Consider the following 27,073-nt stretch of genomic DNA (forward strand, 5'->3'; position numbering starts at 1 on the left):
TTGCCGTTCCCGGCTCCTTTGCTGTTCATTCTACTATAACCACATATAGCATACTTAAACATCATTCACGCATATAATAATAATTCAATCAAAGCTACACCCTAACAATAACACAATCTAGGGCCATGCCCTGCAACAATACTATGGGCCCATGCCCTGCTCTACGGGTACTACAGTTTTCTTACCTGTATCTCAAGCTTCACAATGCACCAAAGCCACGAGCACGGTCCTCTATCCCGAGCCTCTCCGAAGACCTAGTCACAACACATATAAAACATTCTTTAATATTAACCAATCCAAAACCACTTCCCGGGACCAATCCCATACTCTCAGGATCCCCAAATTCCTAAAACAATGCATTGGAAACATCCCCCGAGCCCTTGGAGCAAAAGCCCAAAAATGCAAAATTCCTTGTTCTGAAAATAGCCTAGCGTCGCAGCGCTATTCTTGAGGGCGGCGGCGCCCAGCAAGTCAGAGAGTACCCCCAACCCTGAAGCAGCCTCGCGCCACGGCACCAAAGAACAGGGCCACGGCGCCCCTTCGCGAACCCAGAATTCTGGGTTTTCCCCTGCATTTTCCCCGAGCCAAAACACTCCCAATTCAACCTAGACATATACCTAAACCCCAAAACCAATTTAAAACCACAAATAAACCATCTAACAACCTATAAACACCATCCACAAGTATAAACACATAATCACTTCCATCAATCACACTTTGATTCCAAATCTCAGTAGTTCAAACCAATAAGTTAGAAACTTAGACCAAAGCCTGCAAAAACCTAAACCATACTTCAAATTCCTTTAGCCACAACAGAAATAAACCTCATAATTGCACAGAATCCTTACCTCAAGTGGAGAATTCAACCTTAGGCTTCCTTGATTCCAGCTTCAAGGTAAGCCCTCTGATTTCACAAGCTGAATTCCAAAACAAACCAACCATAAACCATCTTACAATTCCAACCTAAATTCCATAAGAACTTGCTAAAACACAGAAATTTTAGAGATAAAAATTACCTCTGACCAATCTTGACTTCTGCTTGGCTTTAATTTCTTCAAACCACCTTGATTCCACCCCTAAGTCCCAAAATTCCAAACTCTATTCCTTTCTTCCTTTCTGCCCTTAGCTTTCCTTTACTTTCGGCATAAACTAAGTTATCTAGGTGAGATAAACGTGAATGATATGTCCCTTAGCTGAAGTGATCTAAATTCCTGCCAAAAGACCATTTTACCCCTCTCTCAAAATCCTTTCCTAACTAAACCTCAAGGGCACTTTTGCCATTTCACCTTTCCTACATTTCTACCATTTTCCTTATCTAAAATCTGTTACTCTTAATGGTTACTAATGGTCACTCAAGTTACTCAATCACCATTAGCCATTAGCTCACAAACCAAGGTACAAAATTCCCAAAATACCCCTAGGCTCCTCCCGAGCCGGGTATTTAATCTTGTTGTGACTTTTAAGTTAACTAGCTCCCTAGGACCGTCTTGGCACGTGCATCACATTAATATCACCACACTCACGTGATACAAATCACATAACACAATTATCACATTTATGCCCTTAGCGGGCTAAAATTACCAATTTACCCCTAACATACAAACGGGGCCCACATGCATATTTATACCACCTAAACATGCATTCTAATCACATATTCATTCAAATTCATATATTATCATGTTAATTCACTTATTGCCCTCCAGGCACGCTAATCAAGGTCCTAAATCTTATTAGCAACTTGGGGTGTTACACCCATCTCCTGGAAACCACTAACTCCCCAGTAGGCAACATAGTACCAAACCCCACAAGATAAAAGTCACATGGTCTACACAATCCATCTATAATCCTACTAGCAACAAAAGAGTGCATAGCACCCGAGTCAATCAAAATAGTATAAAGATTCCCAACACTAGAAAGCTGACCTGTAAGCATCGAGGGACTAGCCTCGGCCTCTGGCTGGGTCAAGGTGAACACCCGAGCTGGCGTTAGGCTATCCACTTTCTTGGGCTCTTCCTTTCTGGCTCTCGGGCAGCCCTTCTTCAGGTGTCCCACACTCCCGTAGATGAAGCAGACCTTTGCCTGACATTCCCCAGTATGGCACCTCCTGCACCGAGTACACTCTGGGAATGCTTTCTAGGTCTCACCGTCACCCTGGCGGCCTATATGTATGCCTTGTGGCCTCCTATCTGGCTCTGGAGCTGAAACTATACCTGGAGTCTTTCTCTTTTGGTCACTAGAGCCTCCCCCTACCAAAGCCTACAAATGGAGGTCCCAGCCTCCTAGAATCCCTTCTGGCTACATTCTCGTGCCAGATCTTGTTCTCTGCACTCTCAGTTATAAGCGTCTTCTTCACAACTTATGCATAGGTAGTCACTCTTGGCACAGTAGTGATACGAACATCCCGGGCTATCATAGGTTGTAGCTAGTCCCATAGTGGGCACCAAATTCCCCCCAAACTTTGCCAATCTGTCAAACTTCAAGGCATAATCAGTCACTGTCATGTTTCCCTGTAGTAACTTACTAAAATCTTCCGCCTTCGCAGCTTTAACTGCGTCATTGTAATATTTCTCATTGAACAAAGTTCTTATTTCTTCCCATTCCATAGTTTTTACTGCCCTAGTCTGGGATACCAGCTCCCACCGTATTATGGTATCTTCTGAAACATGTAAGTGGCGCAGGCCACTCCCTCATTAACACATACCCTCATGAAATCTAGGATGGTGGTTATCATAGTCATCCTCTGTTCCGCCTTCAGTGGGTCTGAGCTACCCTAAAAAACTGGAGGGTGTTGTTTTCTAAACCTTTCATACAGGGGTTCCCATCTATCTCCCCCTGCCTAAGGTTGTATTGTCGCTGGTACCTCTAGCTGTAACACTGCCGATACCAATGATTGTAGGTTCCCTGCTAGAATCTATTGTTGTCTTAAGAGCCGGATCTCATCTTCCTACCTCTACAACCTAGCTTGCATATCAGCAAGTACATGTTGCCAGTTCTCTAGAGCTAGCAAAGGGGCCTGGCCCTGGTCATTCTCTTTCCTGGCTTGTATCTCTTGGCCAGCCAACCTCTTTGACCTTCAAGGAAGCATACCGATAACTATTCCACTCTGCAGTGATCAAATCAACCATTAGGTAAGTAATAACTATACCTCTTATCGCCTGATGGTCCAAGACTAAACAAAAAAATTGATGCAATGCTAATAAGCATGCCACACGTAATACATTCAATCATGGTGCTAATAAGCACCTCATGATATTCATAAGAAAATAACAATGCTAATAAGCATTTCCTGGACTATATGCAAATAACAACGCTAATGAGTGTGTCCTGACCTACATGTCCATATAACAACGCTAATAAGTGGTTCATTTGCGTTCATGGGCAATAACGATGCTAATAAGCATGTTCTTTATCATTCATGCAACAGTCAAGAGTCAGGCTTTATCAGAATATCTCATGCTCTCTAATAAGGAATGCAGATAAGGCGTAAACATTTATTTTAAATAGTTAAACACTTAATCACATAAGTAGTTACCAAACCCTAAGTCGAGCTTGTATTTAGTGGTGAGTGTACATGCCCGGCCAATCTTCAGGAACCCTTAAACCTTGGCAGCTCTGATACCAAGTTGTAACGTCCTAATCCAGGACCATTACTCTGTGTACTTTAAATAATGTCAAACTTGGTAATCAAGTTGTTTGGTTATAAATGTGTAACTAAGGTTAATGTCAAGGTCAAGGGTTAGGGTTGAAAGATTTGGTCAAGGAACATTGGCTTTTCATTTAAAAGTTGCATACATACGTGGGATCCCAAAATGTAACAAACATATGTTTAAAAGGGTATACACAAATCAAAAGTTACAACCAGCCGACCTAAGCGGCAAAATAAGGGATACAACCCTAGTTCCTCTGAGATATCCTCGATCATGGTGGATGAGCAACCGCATATGTACACGCCACCACCGAAGCTCTCCAACTCATGGCTGGTCTAGCTTTCCCTTTCCCTTACCTACACCACATAGCACCCGTGAGCTAAGGCTCAACAAGAAAACTTAAACATGTGCATGAACATTAAATAAATATTCCAAATACATATCTAGCATGCCCAACAGTAATAACCTACTCATGCATGCATACAATTACAAATAAATGATCATTGGATCATTCTGGGGCCCGCTGCCCTGAATAGATGACCATAGAGTCAACTCGGGGCCCTATGCCCTAGCTATGTGACCATAGAGTCACCTGGGGCCCTTGCCCTTAGCTCTAAGTAACTATCCATAGAGTTATCCAAGCGCTTTGTTTTCCAACGACCATAGGGTCGGCCAACGTAATAGTACGTCCCTGATTAGGCCTAAGCCTCTTGACCAGCGCGTTATTGCAGCCCTTGACTAATAATTCAAGGCTTTAATAAGACATTCAGATAACCAGACAAACAGATACAGACAAGCATACCTCAGTCAATACTAGTATGCATACATATAACGAATGGTATCTTAACCAATCAAACACAAACACAGTAATAACCATGTTCCTTAATGGGGTCGAGCCCTACCTATGCAAACAAGGCAAGAAATGCATACATATAAATTGTAATGCCCCGAAATCCCTAATGCAGTTTAATGGCTGGATTAGTAAGCCGGGAGGGCCATAATTGTTTAATTATGCCATTAAATGATTATATGCATGTTTATGTGAATTATATTATAATATGATGTTAAATGCATGCATGTGGGTCCACATTTGATTAATAGGGCATTTTGGTAATTTGGCCCGTTGAGGACATATTTGTGTATTGTGGTGCATACTGTGATTTATGGATGATATCCCATTATTATGGGGATATATTTGAGCTATTCGGCATGAGATGGTCCTATGTTGCAAATTAGCGGTTTTGTCATAACGGGGTCAATTATTGGGATATTGGATAATGGGAATGTTTATTTGATGATAAATTGGGAGTTATTAAGATCAGGAGGAAATTCTGGGAGATTTTACTATTTTGTCCCTGGGGGTGTTTTTGGGACCCTGAGCATTAGGTTTTATTTGAGGTTACTTAAGCCTGAAGTAGTTCGTCAAAAAGAAACCGTACGTTAAAACACCTTTCTCTCTCTTCCTATTAGTCTTTTTACCATTTGTGGCAATTTCGAAGAAATCTTGAGGTCTAGGAGTCAGAATCAAGCAAGGATCAAGGCATAGCGATCCTAGGAAAGATTAGAAGCTTCTTGACTGAAGGATTTGAGGAGAAACAACCCAATAAAAGGTAATCTAAGCTTTAAGTTATGAGTTTTTAGATTTTCTAAGCTCTGAATTAGATTTTGTGTATCGATGAGTTTTTGGTTCGTTTGAGCCTCAGAATTTGATGATTTTGGATCATTGGGAAGTTTGGGAACTTTGATTTTTGGATTTGGAGATGTTTAGGTATGTTTTTGGAAGGTTTTAAATGGGAGAAAATGGAGTTATGGCAGGTTCTCGAGTGGGGGCCGCAGCCCTGTTCTTGGGCGCCGCGGCCCAAGCTTGAAGAAGAAGGAGGTGAGGTTTGTGTGTGCTGGGGGCCGTGGCACTAAGTAGAGGGCACCACAGCGCTTGCTCTTGGTGTGGCTGGGGGCCGCGACTCATGTAGGGTTTTGAGGCCAATTGGGTGTTTTGATCATGGGAACTCAATTTTAGGCCTCGGGATCGTTCCTACTACCCGGTTTAGTGGGGTTTGATGTCCCGGAGGCTAGATCTTGGTTCGAAAACCTTTGTTATTCATTTTATTGATGGTATTCCATATTTGGCTATGACTAGGTGACCGCTAAAGGACTTAAAGGTTGATCTTTCTCAATGGTTGTTCTTTTATTCATTCTCGCTCGAATCAGAGGTGAGAAAACTACACCATGTGTATATGACATGCGTGGTAGTTGTTGAGGCATGTTGGTTATTAAATGTGGATGTTGATTGCATATTAAATGCTTAGAAAATCTTGCTTATCTGTGTATGGCACTGACTATTCGAAAACGGGACTGGTCGCATATTACTGACCTGAGAGTCAGAAATGGCATAAGCGTCGTGAATGCAGAGCCGATAAAAGATTAGATCTAATCGATATCAGCGTCGAATGACTTTAGGAGCATTAATGCTGGACTGACCCTAAGGTTGGTGAAAATTATAAGCACTTGACTAGTCTTGGACTAGTTACTCAGAGCCAAGGCCAAAGGCCTAGGTGACTGCTTGTCACGTGGCTAGGGAGCGGAATCCCATGGTTGTGACTCTATGGTCATGTGGTAGGTTATATTGGTGACTAGTTCATCGAGCACCTATCTTGATAAGCTAGTGAAAGGTTCACTTATTTGTAAAGGTCAGGTGACCCTATCGTCACATGCCTAAAAGGAACAGAACCCATTTTTGTGACTTTACCAATTGTCACTCCTCTATTTTGGACTGAAAGTCCTGAATGATTATTATGACCATTGTTGATATTATATTCATACAATATTGTGTTTTCTTGCTGGGCTTTAGCTCATGGGTGCTATGTGGTGCAGGTAAAGGGAAAGAAAAGCTCACCCAGCCTTGAGTGGAGAGCTTAGGTGGTGTTGTGTACAGATGCGGCCGCTTGACCACCACGGCCAAGGAGTTCTCAGAGGAACTAGGGGGTTTACCCTAATGTTTGCCGCTTAGGTCGGCGGGTTGTAAATTTAAAATATAATGACCATTTTGAGTTGTAAATAACTTGTAAATGTTTTGATGGACCCATGAACAGTTTTATGTTTTAAACAAAATATATCATTTCCTTTTGATTGGTTTTCCATCTTAACCTATTAATAACACCTAGAAGCACATTTTTTTAATCAAAGAACTCGGGTAGTGAGTTAAATTCACAGTTCATCGTTCACCGTAACGGTCTTGGGGTAACCAGGGCGTTACATAAATCATGGTAGCTTAACCAATCAAACACAAACGCAGTAATAACCATGATCCTTAACGGGGCCGAGCCCTACCTATGCAAACAATGCGTACAATCAATAAACAACTAGCTAGACACAGAGCATTCAAGCATGTTTAATCAATGAGCATAAACATTACTTAATCATGTTCATTCTCATAGGTTGGGCCCTATTCATAGTTATAATCAACAACCGGGCCAAGCCCTAATCACATATATCACGTTTTGGGTGCAATGTTCTTACCTTAAGTCTGAGTAACTCAAATATATCCACATAATAATGTGGTCTCACACATATATCACATAAACATATAATTTCTAAAAATTGCCATCTTGGCCCCCTAATCAAGGCCCTAAGCCTTATTAGGTAATTTGGGACGTTACACGTGTTGCATCCATCTTCGATTCAGTTTGTTCACCAACCTAAATGGTTAAAGTCCTCCAACACTGTTTCTTTTTATTTTGTCAATCATGTTCAGAAAACTCCTTGTGATACATGTAATTACAATAAGTTCACTTTGTGGCATAATAGGTTGGGTCACCCCTTCTTTAGAACTGTAAAACACACCATGTCTGTTTGTAATGTTCATTCTATCAATAATTTCATTCTGATTTCTGTGATGCTTGTTGCAAAGGAAAGACCACACATTTCCCTTTCCAAATTCAGAAACTAGATACAATAAACCTTTAGAGCTGCTTTATTCGGATCTTTGGGGCCCTGCTCCTATTACCTCTTCCAATGATTACATGTATTATATCCATTTTGTTGACTCATTTTCAAGATACACTTGGGTTTTTCTACTCAAAACTAAATATGAAGCTTTACAAGTCTTTATTCAATTCAAAATTCAAATTGAGAAAGATTTTGAATGTTCCATCAAGTCTATACAATTTGATTGGGGAGGAGAATTTCAATCTTTTAAAACTTATCTCTTGAAAAATGGTATTCATCATAGAGTTTCATGTCCTACTACTCATCAGCAAAATGGAGTAGCAGAACGAAAACATAGGCACTTAATAGAAACAGCTCTCAGGCTAATGCTTCTACGCCTTTGAACTTTTGGGATGAAGCTGTTAGAGCTTCTGCTTATTTGATTAACAGACTCTCATCCCTTGTCATTCATAATAATACTCCTCTAAAGTTGTTGTTTAATAAAGACCCGAATTATAAATAATTAGAAGTATTTGGATGTCCTTGTTATCCAAATACTAGGCCATACAATAAACATAAATTTGAATTCAGATCTTTAAAGTGCACCTTCCTAGGCTATAGTTTAAACCATAAAGGTTATAAATGCTTAGCTCCAAATGGAAGGATATATATTTCAAGAGATGTGTTGTTTAATGAATTTTCATTTCCTTTTTCTGAGCCACTCTCTACTGATAATTCAAAAAAATTAGCATACCATTCCAATACTTTAAGCATCATTTTTGTTGTCAATTCTTCTTCTAGAAGTCAACTTTCCCCATAAAATTCTGTGTCTAATGGTCTTCGGTCCAACTCTGTCTCTACTCAGAGTCAACCTCAGTCTTCTTCTTCATTGTACAATTATGTTTTTAGTCCTTCTTCCTCTTCTAGTTCCACTCAACCTACTCACATGATTGTTCCAATATCTGAAGGTCCCACTAATACACACTCAATGGTGACTAGAGAAAAAGCAGGGGTCTATAAGCCTAAGGTTTATATTGCTTCTAAAGAACCACTCACCATTTCTAATGCTTTGAAAAATGCAGATTGGTTTTCTGTTATGCAGGATAAAATAATAGCTTTAGGAAGAAATGGAACGTTTTCCTTAGTTTCTTTACCTCCATGAAGGAAGACAATAGGATGTAGATGGGTTTTAAACTTAAAGAGAATGTTGATGGCACTGTAAAAAAACATAAAGCAAGGCCGATGGCTCAAGGTTTCGTACAGCAATATGAGTTTGATTTTACTGAGATGCTTAGTCCAGTAGTTAAACCTACAACTATACACATCATCCTCACGATTGCACTCTCTAGAGGCTGGCCGATTAAGCACCTAGATGTAAATAACACATTTTTAAATGGTGAGTTGACTGGGGAGGTGTTTATGAAGCAGCCTCCAGGTTTTCAAGATCCTACTTCGCCTTAATTGGTGTGTAAACTCCACAAAGAAATATATGGATTACGCCAAGCTCCATGTGCCTGGTTCAAAAAATTGCGCATTGCGCTTATTTCTTTTGGTTTTACTTATGCCAGTGCTGATCAGTCTTTGTTCACTCGCATTACACCAGCTCATACTTCTTTCCTTTTGGTTTATGTTGACGACATAATATTAACAGGAAGTTCTTTTGAAGCTATTACTCATCTGATTGATCAGCTAAACAAGGATTTTGCCTTAAAGGAACTTGGTGACCTGAACTACTTTCTTGGAATTAAGGTCAGTCATACAACTACTGGTTTACATTTGTGTCAAAAGAAATATATTACTAACTTGCTCTGTCGGTCTAAGAAGTAATTTTCAAATTCATTGAATACACCTATGTTGGGTGGTGAGAAATTGTCAGCATATGGAAGTGATCCCATTTTGGATCCTCATTTCTGTAGAAGCGTAGTTGGTGCGCTTCAATATGCCACCATTACTCGACCTGAAATCACATATGTTGTGAATATGGTATCTCAATTTATGTAGACTCCTCTTGAATCACATTGTAAAGTTGTTAAAAAGATATTAAGGTATCTTAAAGGCACGTTGGACCATGTTCTACTTTTATAGACTTGTTTTGATTTGAGTTTGACAGGGTTTTGTGATGCCGACTAGGCATCTAACCCTGATTATCGAAGGTCGACTACAAGTTTTTTCATTTACTTGGGTTCAAATTTAGTGTCTTGGACATCAAGGAAACAAAGGACAGTGTCTCGGTCGAGCACGAAAGTTGAATATCACATTCTTGCTAATGCCATTGCTGAGGTTACTTGGATTCCATCTCTCTTATCTGAAGTTCAAGCTTCTCCAAACCATACTCTTTTGATTTGGTGTGACAACCAAAGCACTGTCCTCATGTCGGCTAATATGGTTCTACATGCTCGGACTAAGCATATAGAACCGGACTTGTATTTTGTTAGAGAAAGGATTTTCAATAAGCAGCTTCAAGTGAAACACTCTTTCTTTAAATCAGATAGTTGATATACTAACTAAGCTGCTATTTTCAACTCGTATTCTGCACTTAAGAAACGAACTTACCGTGGCTTCATTATCCACACTAAGTTTGAGGGAGGTGTTAGAAGTTCTGTTAGTAGTTAGTTATTATGTTGTGTTTTCTGTTATGTATTTTGTTATTTCGGTTGAAGGGTTGTTACTCAACTCTAGGTGTATATATACTTATCTATAGTAATGCTTATTTAATATAATCACATTATTCATTTGCACTCTGTTATTCAATCCTTACAGTAATAATAGTCTCTTCTCCAAAAGATGCTACGTAAAGTTTCCAAATCTGAAGTTTGTTTTGAGAAAGTGGTAAAAGAGGAAGCTAGAGAGAAGGACGTGTACTGCAATTTTTGGTGTGAAAATGGTGTCCCATTATGTAAAGCATTTGGGTCTGCCAAGATTTGTGGGAGGAAGAAGAGGGATTAATTTAAGTTTATCAATAATAGGGTTTTGAATAGGTTAATGATAAAAGCTATCATCCAAGCCATACCAACATATATGATAGATTGTTTTCTTCTTCCAAAGACTCTTCTTAAGGATTTTCAAGGTCTGCCTGCTAGATTTTGATGGGGTTCTTTGTAACGAAAGAAGAAATTGCATTGGTGTTCTTAGTTAGTTCTCTATGAGTCTAAATCTAAAGGAGGACTTAGTTTTATATATGTATGTGGAGATGTTTAACTAGGTTCTTCTTGGAAAGTAGATTTCAGAGTGACAAGAAAGCCTTCCTCATTGGTTGCTAGAATCCTAAAGGCTAGTTATTTTCCAAATGGTGATGTCCTCAATGCTAAAGTAGGTTCATTAACTTTGTGTATTTGGAGAGGCCTCATTTGGGGGAGAGAAATGATAAACAAAGGGATTAGATGGAGTATTGGCTTAGGGAAGAATGTAAGGATCATAAAAGATAAGTGGATTCCTAGGTATATAAGCATCAACTTTTATGACAAGCCTTGTCTTCCTAAGGATCTGAAAGTTGTTGATCTGAGATTGTCTTTGGGGGAATGAAACACTAAATTCATTTAGGCTCTTTTTAATGAGGATGATGCTGACCTAATTTTGGGAATGTCATTTAGTTCTCTAGATCATGAAGATAAACTTATTTGGCACTTTACAAGAGATAGGAGGCCAGTAGTGGCTATAAAGTATGTAGTAGTTAAAGAGAAGGACCACGTTGAGGCATCAAATATGTCAAAAATTGAAATTTGGTAGAAACACATGTGGAAAATGAAGGTTTTTGAAGAGTAAAACATTTTGGTTGGAAATTGAGTCATAAGTTCATAACTGGCTTCCATGTTTTGGCTCGTAGGGGTATAAGTTTAGGAAGGGTGTGGCATGTGTAATGGCAAAGATCGAAAGGACATTATGGTGTGTTTACTTGTGGGATTGTGGAATGGGAATGGAGAATTAGTTTCATTAGCCTTGTTTACTTTCCTAATTTTGGTTAGGAATGAGAATGAAATATGTGAGACCCACACAGATTTGGGATTGAGGAAGGGATTGACAATCCCATAAAATTTGGGGGATTGCCATTCCTATTCTTTCTCAAATTATAAAATATCATTTTTGCCCTTATTTAATTATAAAATTACAATTGAATAAAATTTTAAAAAATAAATATATATATATACATATTATTTTTAAAATATTTATAATATATCATTTTTTTTAAATTAAGAGTATATATAATCTATTAAATTAATAATTTAAATATTTAATATTTATTATTTTTTTAGTTGATTCAATAAAAAATCATACAAATACATTAATTAAATATTTGTCAATTTTTATTCATGTTTTATTCAAAATAACTAATTTTTTATTTATAATATATTTTTATTATATTTTATATTTAAAATTAATAGAAAAATAAATTAATATAATAAGTTAAAAATATATTTAATTATAATATTTATGTTTAAAAAATTTAGATTATAAAAGTTCTACTTTAACTAAGGGTATTTTTGTAACTTACGAATAATTTATTCTGATTCAAAAGTAAAGTAAACACATTAATGAGAATATTGATGATTCCGATTTCGATTCTTGCAAATTCAGTAAACAACTTATTCTGACTCTGATTCAGTAGTCCGATTGATGGTCAATTCGATTACTAGTGATTCGGATTGTAAATCATTCTGATTACATGCAAGTAAACACACCATTATTATGCTATTTAGAGATGTCAAGAAGTAAAGAAGATTTGGAAAAGGAGTTGCTTTAGCCATTTGTTTGAAGATTATTATGACAATGATGCTATTTCTTTTCTTAATAATATTGTAGGAGTCTTCTCTACCAATGAGTTTAATCTCTTCATGTTGACAGCTTGGCAATTTTGAAATATTAGGAATTTCTTTATCCATAGTCAGACTATTCCAAGACCAAAAGACTTAGTGGAGTGGATTGTTAAGATTTTAAAGGAGCTTCAGATGGCTCAGGCCATAAAGACAAGGGCAGCAAATCATAAATGCAAAAATAGTCTCCTATTAGAAAAATATTACAATGTAGATGATTACAATAAAACTAATGCAAAATATATATAACTTAACTAATAATATTACATAAATGAAGAAAAAGATATCAAGATATCACATATAACTTATGTAAATTATCACAAGGATAAGAGGTAGAAGGTGAAGATCTCAAGACTTAAACAAGATTCAAAACTTTTGTTCTAAAGGTTATTTCCTCCCTCGTAAGAATAGTTTGGGAATACTCTCTAGAAATGCTTCCAAGAATTTATCAAGTCTTCTCTCATACTCAACATAGTATTCTAAAGATGAACATGTTATCACAAGTGTGTTTCAAGTGAGCAAAATAATCTCTATTAGTAGAGCTTGAGATCATTAATTGATTTTCAAATTCCATCAACCCCTTATGTGTTACCAATGATAAATTTAGTGTTTATGAAATTAAAGGGATGATTTGATGGTTACTTGGGGTATTACAACGTTCAAGACATCAAAAAGATGCTTCAAAACTGAAACTGTCAGATCATTGATTTGTAGCACATGAAAACCAAATCAACAATATGAAACTTCTTTTTTATATTGATTATGGAGAAATTTTGGGAGTTACAAATCAGTAAGCAGATTTGTAACTTACCTTGTAAGTTACAATTGACAAATAAGATTTTTTTCACTCATTTTATCAATATTATATTATTCATATAAAATAATATAACACCTTCTCCTTTGGAGAAATTGTATATCAATGTGGATGTCACTCCAGTCAAAGGTGGTGGTAAGGGCAGGAAGGGTGAATATAGCAGTGGGGTGATCGTTAAAGATTCTTATGGAATGGTTCAAGCTGCTCAATTCTGGCATATTCAAATGCCTTTTTCTTCTTTGGAGGCTTATAAGAGATTTGTAGTGTCACAACTTTTATGTTATTTCATATTGTTTGGTGGCCAATGCTGAATTATCTCATAATCACTGCTGCTATGATGATATGGATGTGCTTATCAAAGATATTTTATTAGATTATCAAATCTCAAGTTGTTTAGGCATCTGTTGGGCCCAAAATGTTCGGCCTGAAAACACTTTCCTCATTTATCAAATATTCAAAACGGAGCGTTTTGGCAAAGAGAGGTTCCGAAGGCAGAAGTTGTGGGTCAGAGGCAATCTGCGCCTCTGACCCCTGAGCGAGACATTTTAAAAGTCGGTATTTTTTGTAATGCCCTGAATTCCCTATTATGGTTAATGGCTGGATTAGTAGGCCGGGAGGGCCATAACTGTTTAATTATGCCATTAAATGTGTTTATGCATGTTTATGAGAATTATATTATAATATGATGTTAAATGCATGCATGTGAGTCCACATTTGTTTACAGGGGTGTTTTGGTAATTTGGCCCGTTGAGGGTATAATTGAATATTTGTTTGCGTGTTAATGATATATTGTGAGACCACATTATAATGTGGATTGGTTCGAGTATTTCGACATGAGACGATCTTTAAGTATGATTTTTCGGTTTGGTCATAACAGGTTTGAGCTCGGGGTGAGTCTCGGGGTGATATTAATGATTATAGCGTTACTGGGGATTTTAGGGTAACGGGATATGAATTATTGGTGTTTGAGGATTTTGAGATTAGCGGGAATTGGGAAGCGTTAATTATAATTAACGGGATGGGCGGAAAGTACCAATTTTGCCCTTGAGGTGGCTTTAGAGGCTTAAGATGACACAAGGGTATTTTGGTCTTTTTGGGAGGATATATGTGACTTAAGTGGCTTAGAAGGCTGTAGAATAAACAAAGTAAAAGCAGAGGCATTACCTTCTTCTTCTCGTACCTTCTCTTTCCTTCATCTACCTTGTGAGATTTTGTGATCTTGTTGAGGATTTGAGCTTGGGAGCTAGGCCTTGGTACTTTGGGAGTGTGTTCCACTGTTGAAGAGTACAATAACCTGAACTTGAGGTAAGCGTTTAGCCACTAATTCCCATGTATGCTCTATTTTCTCTTTTGGTTTTTAGTTCATGATTTTGACGTGGGAAGTGAGAATCAAAGGGAGTTTTTATGTTAGTTTGTTTGGGGTTTGATGAGAGTGGGCTAAGGGTATTGTTTGGGGGTTTAATTATATGTTTGGAAGAGGTTTTATGAAGGTTTGAAGGACTGGTTTGAGAGGAAATCGCACAGGGGAAAAACTAGTTCGTGCGTGGGCAAGCGCCGCGGCGCAGCAGGGGTGCGCCGCGGCCCTTGGCGTTTGGCAGAGGGGAGCCCTCTCTATTTGAGGGCGCGCCGCAGCGCAGCAGGGGAGGGTCGCGGCCCTTAAGGCCAATTTTTCCAAAATGTGGTTTTAGCTTGGGGATTCAAACCTTAGGCCTTGGGGTTGGACCTAGTACCCGGTTGGGTAGTATTTGATGTCTCGGGGGCTGGGATTTGGTTTGGGAACCCTCAGTTATCATTTTTATTAATGAATCCTATAATTTGGTTATGACCAGGTGACCGTCAAGGAATTTAAAGGTTGATCGTTCTCAAGGGTCGTTCATATAATAATTCTCACTCGAACCAGAGGTAAGAAAACAGTGTATGAGTACAGTTGCACCCTATATAGGTATATGACATGCATGGTTTGATATTGAGGCATGTTGGTTGATATATGTGGACATGGATTGCATATTAAATGCTAGTGAACGCTGATTACGTGTTGAGACACTGACTAGTCAGGGACCGACTCTAAAGTCGAGAATCATGCATTGAATGGCTCTATGGCATTAATGCTAGACCGACCCTAGGGTCGAAGAACTTATAAGCGCTTGCCTGGTCTACGACCAGATGACTATAGCCAAGGTATATGACCCCGGTGACCGTTTGTCACGTGGCTAAGGGACGTTGTCCATAGCTTCGACTCTAGAGTCGTGAGGAAGGTTATGTTGGTGACTATTCACCTTGCACCTGTCCTGATCAAACTTATGAAAGAATCACTTATCAGTTAAGCCCTGGTGACCCTATCGTCACATGGCTAGAGGGAGCGATGCTCATTATTGTGACTTTTGGCTATTGTCACCTATTTGCTGGACTGATAGTCCTGAATGGTTATTATGATCGTTGTTGATATTACATCATGCCTTATTGTGTTTTCTTGTTGGGCCTTGGCTCATGGGTGCTATGTGGTGCAGGTAAAGGAAAGGAGAAGCTTAACCAACCCTGAGTGGAGAACTTGGGCGGTGTTGTGTACATACAGGGCCGCTTGACTGCCACGATCAAGGAGTTCTCAGAGGGACTAGGGGTTTACCCTATTTTTGCCGCTTAGGCCGGCGGGGATTGTAAATTTGAAACTGTAGCGACTCTTTTGTATTACGAACTACTTGTAAACATTTTGAAAGGCTCATGAGAAGTTTATTTAATTAATGAAATGTACCCTTTCCTTTTTACTGGTTTTTCACCTTAACCTGATAATAGCACTTAGATCACGTTTTTAACCAAAGGACTCGGGTAGCGAGTCAAATTTCTGGTTCACTGTTCACCGTAACTGTTCTGGGGTAACCAGAGCGTTACAACTTGGTATCAAAGCAAAGCCAAGGTTAGGGTTCCTGTAGACTGGCTGGGTATGTACACACATCACTGAAGTCAAGCTCGACTCATGGTTTGGTAACTATTTACGTGGTTACATGTATAATTGTTTAAATGTGATATATATGCTTTACCTGTGTGCGTGAGATATTATGTTGAGCCTGTGCCCTAAAATATTATATCTTCAGCAAATGTGTGCTAATTAGTACTGAGATTGTTGGCGCCTGCTTATTAGTATGGTTGTTTATTATGTGATACATGCTGAATGTTGAATGCCATGAACATGTATCTGATTGTGCATATTGAATGAATGTGGAATGTGATTATTATCTGTTTGTTCTTGGACCGTAAGGCGGCAAGAGGTTTAGTTATTACTACCTGACTGGCCGTATTGATTATTGTTTCAGTAAGGTATCAGTGACAGAATGAACCCAGAACAGACAGGCACCTCAGCTGGCCAGAGTGGTCAGGGTCAGAATAATGATAACAGTCAGGGTCAAGTGAATGACCAATCTCAGGTTCCACAGCCAGCACCTGCAAACTGGCAGCAAATGTTTAGTGATTTGCAGGCTATAGTGGTAAAACAGGGAGAGGAGCTTCGTCTCCTAAGACAGCAGCAAGTGCCTGTGGTGGCCAGTGTTGCAGAGGCACCTTCTGTGTCGGTGCCAGCTATTGGGCAACTGCCTGGGGTTGAAAACAGATTGGAACCTCTTTATGAGCGGTTCAGGAAACAACAACCTCCTGTGTTTGAAGGCAGTGCTGATCCTACCAAAGCTGAACAATGGATGAGCATGATTACCACTATTATTGACTTTATGAAGGTAGTTGGTACTGAGAGGGTGGCCTGTGCGGCTTATATGTTTCGGGATGATGCCCGGATTTGGTGGGAAGTGGTTGGTCAGACCAAGGATGTTAATCTCCTAAGCAGGGAGGAATTTCAGACCTTGTTCAATGAAAAGTATTACAATGACGCCATTAGAGCGGCGAAGGCTGATGAATTTATGAGGCTGCTTCAGGGAACAGCCGCACAGAGCGTCCCTCTGACGGACATGAGCGACCAGATCGAAAAGATGTGTCGTCTGTTGGAGGCGAGCCAGTAGCGGTCCGACAAAGTAATTAAGACATTGACCGAAGCCCAAGCTAGGCTCGAAGCCGAGATTGCTGAGCTGCGCAAGTCCGCTGACACGACTCGCAACACCCAAGCCAACGATAATCTTGATTCTAGCAGATCTGACGTTCTAATCGACCGCATTAATTCCCCACATCAAAACATGAACCCAGGTAACGGAAGATCCCAAGGCATCCCGCCATCCTCCGGGGCCGAAGAGCGACAAGCCCCGACCTCTGACACACATGGGCGGACGGAAGCAAAACCCACCGGACCCGCTCAGCCAGCAGCTGAAGTCCGACCTCAATGCACCACACCTCAAGTCGCACACGATTCTCCCTCTGATGGTCGCGTTCCCTCGATCCGGTTCTTGGACAGCTGGAAAGAAGACATGATGAGGGAAATGATGCAGAAGTTCTCAGATGGGCGATCCGCCTACGCCACCGAACATTTGGATCTAGTATCAAGAACCACTGAGAAATCGCCTTTCTCGGAATGGATTCAGAATGAGCCAAAGCCTCGAGACTTTGTCATCCCTTCCCTACCTGCGTTCAATGGAAAAGGAGACCCACTAAACCACTTATTTCAATTTCAACAGAAGATGGCATTAGAAGCTAATAACGAAGCCATACAATGCAAAGTCTTTTCAACGACTTTCTCCGGGCCAGCTCTGTTATGGTTCCGACAATTAAAGCCCGGGTCACTCAACAGTTTTAGTGATCTCCGACGGACCTTCTTACAGCAGTACAGCGCGAACCGAGAGGTGCCCAAAACAATGGCCGATCTTTATCGGATTGAACAGCGGGAGAATGAACATCCGAAAGCATACTTGCAACGTTTCATTGACCTCGTGCATCAAATCCACGACGTCGATCCGCTCACCGCAGCAAATCTCTTCGTCAAAAGCCTGCAGGTGGGATCTCTCTTGCATGAGAATCTCACCATGACACCTCCATACGACATGGAAGACGTGCAGACCCGAGCCGAGGGCGTCTTCAGGGTGTTAGAATTTCGAGAGCGCGCACAGAAGAAGTCTGCACTCATCTCTGCTCCACCAACAAATAATCCTCCACCACTTGCCAGGGATGACAAGAGGAAGCAGAACCAAACAGATCGTATGAAGGAAGGAAAAAGGCCAAGACAGGATCGACAGCCATCACGATACCCATCCTTCGAATACACCGTCCCGCAAGAAGTCATTTATGATGAAAATAAAGACAGACCTATCTGGTGAGAGCCCTACAAAATTACCACTCAATCTGACAGAAGGGATAAAAACAGATACTGTCTCTTCCACAAAGATCACGGTCATACAATCGCTGAATGCCACAATTTGAACAATCAGATCCAAGTCCTCATGAGGAGTGGGAGGCTTACCCAATACATCAAGGAGATAGGCAGACCAGGCGCCTCACGGCAAAACCCCGCTTCTGTCCCCGCTCCACAGGCGTCAGACCCCGTGCACACAGCCTCTGACAGCATCCAGGAGCCTCTTAAGCAAGTCCCTATGATCCACGGGATCGTAGAACCCACTGATAATCAAGAGCATGCAACCAAAATCCATAAAAGGATGGAAGAACGAGTGAAGCGATACAAATCATTAGGCCACGTGGTCAATCTCGTCACTTCAGAAGACAGAAGCTACCTAGCCTCTGCAATCACCTTCACCGATGATGACCTGAAGGGTGTAAACCTACCCCATGATGATCCACTCTTCATTTCCCTACAGGTTGACCATTGCCAGCTAGGTAGAGTCCTGATAGATGGGGGCAGTGGGGTCGACATCCTCTTCTGGGAAGCTTTCCAGAAGATGGGGCTAGAGGAGAGTCAGATCTGGCCCTCCACCATGCCCATTTTGGGATTCAACAGCCAAAGAGTATATCCGAAAGGCGTCATTCGATTAACTGTGGTGGCCGCAGAATGCGCCCTGCCAGTAGACTTCCTCATTATAGACTCCACCACAAGCTACAACGCCATCATGGGGAGAAATTGGATCCACCGGATGCAGTGGGTAGTCTCAACTCTACATCAGGTGATGCGGTGTCAATCACTCAACGGGCGATACACCGTCGACATCAAAGGCTGCCAGAAGCATGCCAAAAAGTGCTTCCTTACCTTAAAAGAAATAAATAGCTCTGGCACTGCTTCCCATGACAACTCCCCTGACAAATAACAATTACAGCAGGACCTACCAGCGTGCCTAAAAAGAATCAATCTAGAGGAAGACCAAGAAAAACCCCAAGTTACACTAGATACCTTAGAACAAGTGGGACTAGACGACGCTGACCCCTCTAAAACAGTCCTGATAAGTACCAAGCTCTCTGGAGAAGAGAGGCAGACCCTCATACAATTTCTCAAGACCAGAATGAGAACTTTTTCCTGGACTCCACATGACATGCCCGGAATAGACCCTTTTGTCATGAGTCACAGCCTGAATATCTCCAACAACTTCCCACCCGCAAGCAGAAGCAGAGGAGGTTCACTCCAGAGGTGAATCAAGTCATACAAGAGGAGGTCCAACGGATCCTGAGCACAGAGGCAATCGAAGAATGCTTATACCCCAGTTGGCTTGCCAACCCCTTCGTGGTCCCAAAGAAGAATGGGAAAAAGAGAGTATGCATAGACTACACAAATTTAAACAAAGTGTGTCCCAAGGATAGCTACCCTCTACCAAAGATCAGTCAGATGATAGACGCCACGGTAGGATATGAAAGGATGAGCTTCCTTGGCGCTTACTCTGGATACAATCAGATCCCCATGAAATCGGAGGATCGGATTCATACGGCTTTCATAACAGAGGGTGGTTTATATTGCTACAAAGTTATACCCTTCGGTCTAAAGAATGCAAGCGCAACATACCAGAGGCTAATGCACAAGCTGTTTTCCTCATTACTCGGGAGAAATATGGAGGTATATATTGACGACATGGTCATCAAGTCCAAACAAAGCTCTTCACGTATAGACGACTTGACTGAGTGCTTCGACATCCTTGATGCTTATAAAATGAAATTAAACCCCTCTAAATGTGTCTTTGGGGTGTCCTCTGGACAGTTCTTGGGATACGTCGTCAGTCAGAGGGGCATCGAGGCAAACCCAACACAGATCGCATCCCTCTCAGAAGTCAAAGAGCCCCGAACCATCCGAGATGTACAGGCTCTAACGGGCAAAGTAGTAGCATTAAGTCGATTCATATCACGAATGTCTGACCGTTGCCAACCCTTCTTGCAATGCATAAAGAAATCTACCAACACCACCTGGGGACCAGAGCAGAAAAAAGCATTGAAAGAACTAAAAACTTATTTGAGCTGTCCTCCTATATTGAGCTCCCCCATTGCTAATGAAGATTTATTCTTATACTTGTCTGTCTCACAATTCGCTGTGAGTTCTGTTCTCTTCCAAGAAGAAGCCAATCATCAGAGGCCAGTGTTCTACTGCAGCAAGATGCTTTTGGACGCTGAAACCCGATACAGTATGATGGAAAAGTTGGCACTCGCACTCCTTACGGCAAAGAAGAAGTTAAGACAATATTTTGAAAGCCACACCATCATTGTATATACGGACTATCCATTAAAACAGGTATTGAGTAAGCCCGACCTCTCTGTAAGGTTATCTAAATGGGCCATTGAGCTAGGGACGTACGATATTCAGTTCTCGCCACGAAAAGCTAAAAAAGGACAGGTACTCGCTGACTTCCTGGTTGAAATTCAGTCGTTCACCCCTGACGCTCTGCCAGAATTGTTAGAATCGGAAGATCAATGGGTGTGGACGATGTACACTGACGGAGCATCCAATTCCCAAGGGGCTGGTATTGGCGTCATATTAGAAGCTCCCTCGGGCCTCAAAATCGAAGAAGCCATTCGTTTAGAGCAATCCATGACGAATAATGAAGCAGAATATGAGGCACTAATCTACGGTTTAGAACTCGCACGAGAAATGGGCGTCCAACGTTTGAATGTCAGAGGCGACTCCCAGCTTATGATAGAGCAAGTGGCTGGAAATTTTGATACCAAAGTACCCCATCTGGCTAGCCTTCTACAGAAGGTAACTGACTTACGATCGCATTTTCGCCAGTTCGAACTCATACAAGTACCTAGGGAGCAAAATCAGAAGGCCGATGCCCTTGCCAAATTAGCTTCTGCGGGAGGATGCACACGCCAGTCCTCCATATCTATAAGCCGTTCAAGCAAAGACATGGAAGTCTATTCAACCTCATCAGAACCTGAATGCTGGATAGATCCAATCATAAAATACTTGACCACCTCCGAGCTCCCACCTAATCTGAAAGATGCAAAGCTTCTGCGCCTTCGGGCACAACGCTATTCCATGATCCGTGGGACGTTGTACCGAAAATCCTTCAACGGCCCATACCTACGGTGTTTGCGCCCATCAGAAGCTAAAAAATTGTTAGAAGAAATACATTAGGGGACATGTGGAAATCACATAGGGGGACGGAGTTTGGCACACAAGGCACTTACAACAGGGTATTACTGGCCATACATGATGACAGAAGCGCGGGATTATGCCAAAAAATGTGACAAATGCCAACGATTTGCACCCACCCTCCATCAACCTGCTCAAACCTTACACTCCATCGTTGCACCTTGGCCTTTTGCAAAATGGGGTATCGATGTAGTAGGTGAACTACCTAAGGCTGCTGGAGGAAGACGGTATGCTCTTGTAGCCACTGATTACTTCACAAAATGGGTTGTGGCAGAGGCGTACGTCACGGTCAGCAAAACAGACACTATGTCCTTCATTTGGAAGCATATTATATGTCAATTTGGGATACCGTGGGAGATAGTCGTGGACAACGGAACTCCGTTCCAAAATGCGAAGGTACAAGAACTATGCGACACGTACAAGATCAAGCTAAACTTCGCCTCTGTCACTTACCCACAGGGCAACGGTCAAGCAGAGGCCTCCAACAAAGTTATCTTTGCCAACATTAAGAAGAATTTGGAAGACAAAAAAGGAGCATGGGTAGAAGAATTACCGAAAGTATCATGGGCATATAGGACAACAAAAAGATCCTCCACGGGGGAATCTCCCTACGCTATGGTATATGGATCAGAGGTCGTCATCTTAACAGAAGTCGGTCTACCTACACTTCAGACAGAGATCGCATCTGATCCAACAACAAACAATATTCAACTGCTGCACAACCTGGACCTTCTAGAAGAAGCACGTACAATGGCACAATTGCGACTAGAGAATTATCAAAAGGTCGCAGAACGCTACTACAACAAAAGAGTCCACTCACGCACATTTTGAGAAGGTGATTGGGTTCTGCGTAAGGTCACAGGCAACAAGAAGAAGCTAGAGCCTAATTGGGAAGGGCCTTTCGAAATCATTAAAGTACTAGGCAGAGGGTCTTACACCCTAAAGAATTTACGTAGTGGGAAATTCGTACCCCGTACTTGGAATTCAATGTCTTTGAAGCAATATTATTGTTAATAGTTGTACTGGGCAATTCAAAAGTAATACAACAACTTTCCATTTTTTCACATTCTTTATAATTTTTTCTTATATGTTCAATTCCATGACATTATTGTCCACCATAATTCACCAAGTCAGACACGTGACAATTAACTTTTCACTCGAAAGGTTTCCTCAATTATATCCTCACCTAACTTTGTTCAAAAATAACATTATTCACGTGTACTCAAAAACCACCTACCACAATGGCTATAAATAAACAATTAACTAAATGCTTGAAATTGCCAACCTCCCTTAGCAATACACCGTATGTCTTTAATCTCAATACATACGCTACCCATACCTACACTTCAATAAACAACGAAAAATGATAATGCATAGCGAGGCCCACACCCCGCACGTTGGCACCAGGCTGAATCTCAGCAGTTCGTGGCAACAAGGCCACTACACACAATCTACGTACACGATCCTACCGCCTCTGTCATTTCACTGGATTTTGTACTGCATTCTAATTTGACTTGACTAAGCTCACAGGGAGCTACGGCCAGCCATTTTGCAGTCTAATCTGCCCTGACTACGCTGATCTGGTCGTCCAACGGAGGTGCACTGCAAACCCTACCCTCTTACTCGCATAAGAGGAGCACCTCCTACTGTCTAATCTGCCCTGACTATCACAGCAGAACCATCTGCTGTCATGCTTCAGATTCCTCTCCAATGTACACTAACTGGTTTGGCAATCCAAGGCTGGGAGGAACTTTTCCCGCAGTCGCACCCATATCCTACACAATGGGTGCCTCTGACAGGATATGCGGCAGACCAAATGACCCATCACTCCACTACACGGTATGGGTGCATTGGAAAGATACCTGCCTCACAATCTTGACCTCTTTGCATCTGCCTCGATGCCCTACTCAACGCTTTGTCCCCCGCGTTTGGTCTGGATCACATCAACCCCTCTGACCTCATGGGAAAGTTTCCGTCCCCAGAGGCCGGACCCGTCCCGATCAAGACCACTACAACAACTCCCTGTGAGTAAGAAGGACTGCCACCTAGCAATAATGGCAATATCGCAGGAGTATGACACACGTATCACTATAACTTAAATTGGCAGATGCTAAGTATGGGCACACATATTTGCTCAATTCCTTTCTCAATAAACAAAAACGAATATTTGTACAGTAACTTAAATTGGCAGATGCTAAGCATGGAATCAGAAGGCAATGTATACTCAAAAATAACAATAAATCAGAAGTTGTTATTTATAAGTTCTATTACATTAACGACAATATTCACTCCTGATTTCATAATTGATCTATTTTCTTGCCCATAATTAATCCCACTCAATACGACGCATGTACTCTACCATCACACTCTCTAGCTTCGGATGGCCTAACCCATAGCATTCACACGATATGTAGTACGGGATGCCACTTCTGATAAGCTCTTCCATAGCCCACGTTGAGTAAAGCCATTGTGGGTTGTCAAAGATTCTCCTCAAAAAGGGAACCTTCGTCCACTCACGGTGCTCACCTATAACAACACTGTTGTCAGCTCCAACCCATCACCAAAACACCAAGACGAATCACTCACACAACACTTAACTGGGCATCCTCTCCCACCATCTGTATAATCTTTCGCTGTATTTCGCACGTAAAGGCCTAAAGGGTCTATGAAGATTCTGATCCGAGTAAACCATACGACTCACACCTGTCATCACGCCTTCGATTAAGTCCTAAACAACAAAAAACACATACAGTACACACACCAAGACAACCAACAGGAAACAAAGTTCTATTTGTATTGATAATTTGCTCTATTACAATCATCTACATACTAGCGGCCTAAAGAGCCCAAAGAATGTATATACAGAAATTAATTCACAGCAAAACATGACCAAAGTTAACAAAACGATAGTGTGTCGTTCATTCTACGGCACCTCTTTCACCATCTGGCTTGCCCTCTGCTCCAGACGCGGATCCTGATGTCTTCTGATCAGAGGCCACATTGGCAACACTTTCTTCAATAGCTTCCCCGTTGGCATTATACATCGACCCCAGCGTGTCGCCCCTCAGCTTCAACTTCTCCAGATGGCACGGCGGATAGGAAATCTGCAAATCCCCAAGTTCATTCAAGTACTTGTCGATGTCATATTCTCCTATTTTTACATCGACGCTTTTACAATACATCTCCAGTTTTGCCCATTTCTCTTCTGGGGTCTACTTCTTATTACGTAATGCTAGGTCCAGATACTTCGCAGTATCCACCTCAGCCACCCTCACAAGTCTGCGTTCGGTAATCTCCCGATCTTGAATGCGTTGCCTAGTGGCTTCAATCGCCGCCTCTGCTGCCCTCTGCAAAACCCAAAACATAACGAAATCAACACACGTGTTTCTAATACATCAATAACAAAAGAAAAGTCGCATACCTCTGCCATCTCCTCCAACTGCTTCTTGGTTTCGGTTACCGCCTCTTCTGCTTCCTTCAACTTCTTCCCAAAAAGAAGCTCAGCCTCCAACTTCTGCTTCTTGGCGCCCGCTGCGCTGGCCTCAAGAATGTTTGCCCTTCGCTCCAACTTTGTCTTCTCTTTGTCTAAGATCTCCTTATCAGCTTGCAACAACACAATATCTTCTTCAAGGTCATTCATCATAATGCTAAGCTTCTCCATGCGGGCTTCATGCTGAACGCAGAATTGACTTTTTTCCATCCATTTATTGGTCATATCCACCAAGTCAGCCTTCAGTTTGTCTCGCTCTACTTCGAGCCCGACAGTACTAACCAGCTTCTCCTCTGTGGTAGTCACCCTCTTTTTTGCCTCTGCCAACTCTGCTTCTAACCTCTTGATGGCTTCCACGAGCACGTCCCGATTTGCCTCAGCCATCATTCTCCCCGCCCGCTCCTCTTCTAACTTTGCCGTCTGCTACGCCAGTTTAGAGCCATTTTGTATAGCCGCTGCATATTCCCGCCTTGCAGCAGATGCGCATACATAGCTCTGTGAAAAATCACTTACACCCATTAAAAATAACATCTTATACATATCAAGAGATATAAAAAAGGCCCAATTTTTGAACCAAGTTATCATCCAAATGTGATCTGATACTTGTTGCAGCAAATCACCTTGCCCGCTCAAGGATCCAATCGCTTCTGTCGGCAGATGGGGTCTACTTATACGTAGCATTTCATCCATAACTTCCGTAGACGCAAAAGGCCCATATTCTGACACAACTCCGGCTCTGTCACTTGCTTCTCCACCTGCAAGCGCAGCTGCAGAAGCAACGGGGGCAGCTGGCTTCCCGCCTTCTACTAACGTCGATACCATAATGCTATCAGACGCCAGTGCAATTGTCCCCGCGCCAGAAGAATACGTCTTCGAAGGGCGTATAAATAAGCTATCATCTTCACCCAAATCACTGGGGAGGTACACCGGCGTATGCACGGCAGAAGACGTTAGCTGCTCTAAGAAAGCGCTAGGAGATTCAAAAGTGTTAGTACCCTTCGGGGACACAGCAATGACATCTCCTGGACTAGACTCAGAAGCGGTAGGCGGTAATAAGGAAACGTCAGCACTGAGAGTATCAACACCTGTCACTTCGACAGCCCCTGATTCCTGACACCCAAAGATAGTTTCGGGCACAGCGGCGTTACTTGCCTCAACTGGCAGAGGAGTGGTATCCGCAGCCTCAAAACCCTCTCCGAAGGCATCCTCTAGAAGCTTGTTTTACGAGAGGCAGAGGAAGGGCGTCTCCCCTCTGAGCCACGCTTATGGCCAATGGCAGACCCCTCAGCCAGATCAGAAGCAGAGGACAGTGCTTCTGATGGCTTCGCACAGACAGCAGGCGACTTCACCTCCAACGGTAAGCCACCCTGCACTCCATCTCCAGTCGCCGCTCTTGATAATTTGGACGGAGAAGAGGAAACGCCCTCTACATGAGCCACCCCTTCTGAGCCTGCTGCCAAGGAAGACCCAATTGCGTGTGAAGTAGGAGACGCCCCTGGTAAATGCCCAACGGGGGCAGATCCCCGCGGCTTCTTGCACAACGAGAGAGCCTGGCCCGTTGGTAGTTTCCCTGGGGTAAGTTTGGGGATTGCGAAAGCAGATCCTTGAGTGGTGGGGACAGAACCTTTTGGGATCCAAAGCTTCGACGAGATGCACTTCCCATCGTCTGAATCTTCGAAAGAGGACTCCTCACGCTCCTTTCTTTTTCCCAAGGCATCTGTAGGCAAAGGCACTTGCTGAAGAGGCTGAATTTGCAGAGCGTCAGAAGGCGTGGACGATCGCCCTTGGATGCGGGAAGACCTGCACGATAAGCCGGACTTATCAGGGGAAGACTCTGCAGCCAGACCAGAACCCTCCTTCTTTTTACCCTCTGGGACCCCTTGACGCTTGGCACACGCAGCGTAGGTTTCAGAACACGCCCTTTCAAACTCAGCTTTCATC

General features: G+C 41.9%; 3 protein-coding genes across 3 annotated transcripts; 2 read left to right on the forward strand and 1 right to left on the reverse strand.

The window, feature by feature from the left end:
* Window positions 1-17,593: 17,593 nt before the first annotated feature.
* On the forward strand, window positions 17,594-18,436 carry LOC133814024 (uncharacterized). The gene has a single exon (XM_062247043.1). The coding sequence runs from the start codon at window positions 17,594-17,596 to the stop codon at window positions 18,434-18,436; it is 843 nt and encodes a 280-aa protein (XP_062103027.1).
* A 336-nt stretch (window positions 18,437-18,772) lies between these two features.
* Window positions 18,773-19,375, forward strand: LOC133814025 (uncharacterized). Its single transcript, XM_062247044.1, has one exon. The coding sequence runs from the start codon at window positions 18,773-18,775 to the stop codon at window positions 19,373-19,375; it is 603 nt and encodes a 200-aa protein (XP_062103028.1).
* A 4,988-nt stretch (window positions 19,376-24,363) lies between these two features.
* LOC133815906 (uncharacterized) lies at window positions 24,364-26,722 on the reverse strand. The gene is made up of 2 exons (XM_062248673.1): window positions 25,064-26,722; window positions 24,364-24,989 (listed from the first exon to the last, which is right to left on the reverse strand). The coding sequence occupies exons 1-2, from the start codon at window positions 25,517-25,519 to the stop codon at window positions 24,855-24,857; spliced, it is 591 nt and encodes a 196-aa protein (XP_062104657.1). The 5' UTR covers window positions 25,520-26,722; the 3' UTR covers window positions 24,364-24,854.
* Window positions 26,723-27,073: the final 351 nt, after the last annotated feature.

Source organism: Humulus lupulus, chromosome 2 (genome assembly GCF_963169125.1).
Source record: "Humulus lupulus chromosome 2, drHumLupu1.1, whole genome shotgun sequence".
NCBI classification, from domain to species: Eukaryota; Viridiplantae; Streptophyta; class Magnoliopsida; order Rosales; family Cannabaceae; genus Humulus; species Humulus lupulus.